Below are 3,137 nucleotides of genomic sequence, written 5' to 3' on the forward strand. Positions count from 1 at the left end.
TTACTGATAATGTGCTTGTTGCATTTGAAACCTTACATTATTTAAAAAGGAAGACACAAGGAAAATCAAGTTACATGGCTCTTAAACTAGACATGAGCGAGGCCTATAATAGGATTGAATGGGGTTTTTTAGAAAAAATTATGCTTCATTTGGGGTTCTCGGATAGCTTTGTGTCTATTATTATGTCTTGCATCAAATTTGTTTCCTATGCAGTGCTTTTCAATGGGGAACCGGTGGGGCACATAAAACCTACTAGGGGGCTTCACCAAGGCAACCTTTTGTCCCCTTTCATGTTCTTGCTATGTGCAATTGGCCTTCAAAGGCTCCTCCATAAAGCCGAATTAGATGGTGCAATAAGGGGGGTATCTATTTATCGTAATAGGCCACATGTATCTCACCTTTTCTTTGTAGATGATAGTGTTCTCTTCTGCCATGCAAAGTAAATTGAATGCCAAGTCATTTTAAACATTTTGGCTACCTATGAAAGAGGCAGTGGGCAAAAAATAAACAAGGATAAAACCAACCTATTCTTTAGCACCAATACTACCCTAGATGTGCAAGAAAGTATCCAACAGCTCCTTGGTGTGCCTTCCATGAGAAAATTTGAAAAATATTTAAGCCTTCCAGCCCTTGTGGATAAAGGGAAAAAACAAAGTTTTTCTTACATTAAGGAGCGTGTGTGGAAAAAGCTTCAAGGGTGGAAAGAAAAGCTCCTATCTCAAGCCGATAAAGAGGTGTTGATCAAGTCTGTGATACAAGCCATTCTAACCTATGCAATGAGATGTTTTAAGCTCCCAAAGGGGTTGATCCATGAGCTGGAGACCATGATTCAAAAATTTTGGTAGGGGTATAGCAATGAGGGAAGGAAAATTCATTAGGTAAATTGGGAACGTTTGTGTGAAGTCAAAGAAAATGGTGGTATGGGGTTCAAAGAGATTGAAAAAATTAATGATGCTTTGTTAGCAAAGCAAGTACGGCGCATGATGCACAACCCGAATTCCCTTTGCTATAAGGTGTTTAAGGCAAGATTTTTCCCTAATTGTTCTATTTTAGAAGCCAACGAATGCACGGTGGGGTCATACGCTTGGAAGAGCATCCTTAGTGCTAGAGATGTGGTGAGAAAAGGCATGGTTTGGCAGGTTGGGAATGGCCAATCTGTTGTATAAGGGAGGATAGGTGGCTGCCTGATAAAGTATGCAAAACAGTGATGATTCCCCCTCCTTCTCTCCCACCTGATGCTAAAGTTTGCACTCTTATTGATCCTGAGTCAACCACTTGGAAGGTGGATCAAGTCCAGCAATTGTTCACGCCACTTGATGCAAAGTTGATTCTCAACATGCCTCTTAGTGCTAGACGCCCCACGGATCGTCTAATATGGTCCTATACGCCAATGGGTGTCTTTACAACCCAAAGTGCTTATAAAATGTTGGCCAATTCAGCTATGGCCAATAATGCTAGTAGCTCTAACCCAAACCCCCAGAAGCAATTTTGGAGTGGCCTTTGGAAGCTACAAGTTCCAGACAAGATGAAGGTATTTGCTTGGAGAGCTTGCAACAGAGCTTTGCCCACAACGGACAATCTCACCAGGTGGCACATTATTGATGTGAATTTGTGCCCAGTTTGCAAGGCGGTGGCTGAAGACCCATTGCATATGGTGCTAAACTGCCTCGAGGTGGAACCGGTGTGGAGGGAGCATGTTTGGTTCAGCCAAGCCATCTCCTCCCCACCGATTGATTTTACTGACCTTATGTCTAGATTTTTGCAAGTAACAGAGGACAACAGAGCTGAACTTTTCATATGTCCACAGAGTCTTCAGCAGCGACGAAACAAACTAAGGATCGGACTTCCATCTCCTCAGCTGAACCTGGTTGGCCCTCAAGCTGCAAAGTTCCTGCAAGACTACCTCAATGCACAAGAAGATCAGGTCACAAGCACTCCCACGACTGGAGAAGTGATAGCAGCTATGTCAGAGCACATCCCTCTCCCTAACTCAGTCCTGGAGGTTGAAGCTATGGAGTGCAGAAGAGCGGCGAAATTTGCATATGATGTTGGGATTCAAGACGTCATCATTGAAGGAGACTTGTTGACAGTGATCCAACCCATTAACAATGGTGGAGCAAGTGAGGCCCCATACGGCAATCTTATTGATGACATTATAGTGTTTGCATCCAGTCTTTCCACAGTTGAATTCAAGCATGTTAAAAGGTCATGTAATAGGGTAGCAGATGCTCTAGCTAAAAAAGCCAAATATGGAGAAGTTTTTCAGGCATGGATTGAAGACTTACCACCTGACATCGCCCCCTTGGCTAATTTTGATGTTCACTAAACGCTTTATGCTTTGGTTTTCTGTTTTCCAATAAATGCCCAGACGCTGAGTCTGGTTTCTCAAAAAAATAAAATAAAATAAAATAGAATAGGGATAAAACCATAAGATCCTCTTCTATTTAATTTCTTCCAATCCTTTCAATCATTTAGCCAAATGTGATATTTATTTGATTTTGTGTGGTTTATGTAGGTCTTTTAAAACTATTAGATTTTTTAAATGTTACACGGCTTACACTTTAATTAAAAAATAAAGGAAATTAGAGGATTTATATGAAAAGATCATTTTCCAATAAAATTTCTCTAAGGAATTTCTCCAATAAAGTTTTAGTTTTGTTCGCGTCGAATTTTGGTACATCATTCCTTCAACATCAAGACTTTTTTTTTTCTTGATTGCCCTATATTTTTATATCAAATTTGTTTATTTGATGATGGTTGCACCAGGGGATAACATTTTTTCTGACACTATATAGCTGAATGCACGGTAAACAAATACATTTCACAACTTTTATATTAGAAGCATGCTTCTCAAGTCTCAACATTATTTTTACTTTCTTTTATTGCAAGTGTATAGCTCATGCTAATTATGCTTCTTCTTCTTCTTGCCAGAGTTGAAGCAGGTATCCATATAGTCTTCTGCTTTTTTTCGCGTCTGTGGCATTAATAACATCCATCAGAATTGAATAAACAAAAACAATTGTATATATTACTGTTATCCAAAGGAATGAATTATGAACTCAATGGCTTTAGTACCTGACTCAAAACTCTTTGGCATTGACTCTGCACAATGAAGAATATGATTATGTTTCACATCT

At 39.6% G+C, this 3,137-nt stretch overlaps 1 protein-coding gene across 1 annotated transcript; it reads left to right on the top strand.

Moving 5' to 3' along the window:
* The first annotated feature begins 1,207 nt into the window (after positions 1–1,207).
* LOC136063758 (uncharacterized) lies at positions 1,208–2,326 on the top strand. The gene has a single exon (XM_065764607.1). The coding sequence runs from the start codon at positions 1,208–1,210 to the stop codon at positions 2,324–2,326; it is 1,119 nt and encodes a 372-aa protein (XP_065620679.1).
* Positions 2,327–3,137: the final 811 nt, after the last annotated feature.

The sequence above is a fragment of the Quercus suber genome, unplaced genomic scaffold (assembly GCF_002906115.3).
Source record: "Quercus suber isolate HL8 unplaced genomic scaffold, Cork oak 2.0 scaffold_572, whole genome shotgun sequence".
Taxonomy (NCBI): Eukaryota; Viridiplantae; Streptophyta; class Magnoliopsida; order Fagales; family Fagaceae; genus Quercus; species Quercus suber.

Excerpts from the sequence above, each read along its gene's own strand:
- LOC136063758 (XM_065764607.1), top strand. The coding sequence starts at position 1,208 with ATGATTCCCCCTCCTTCTCTCCCACCTGATGCTAAAGTTTGCACTCTT.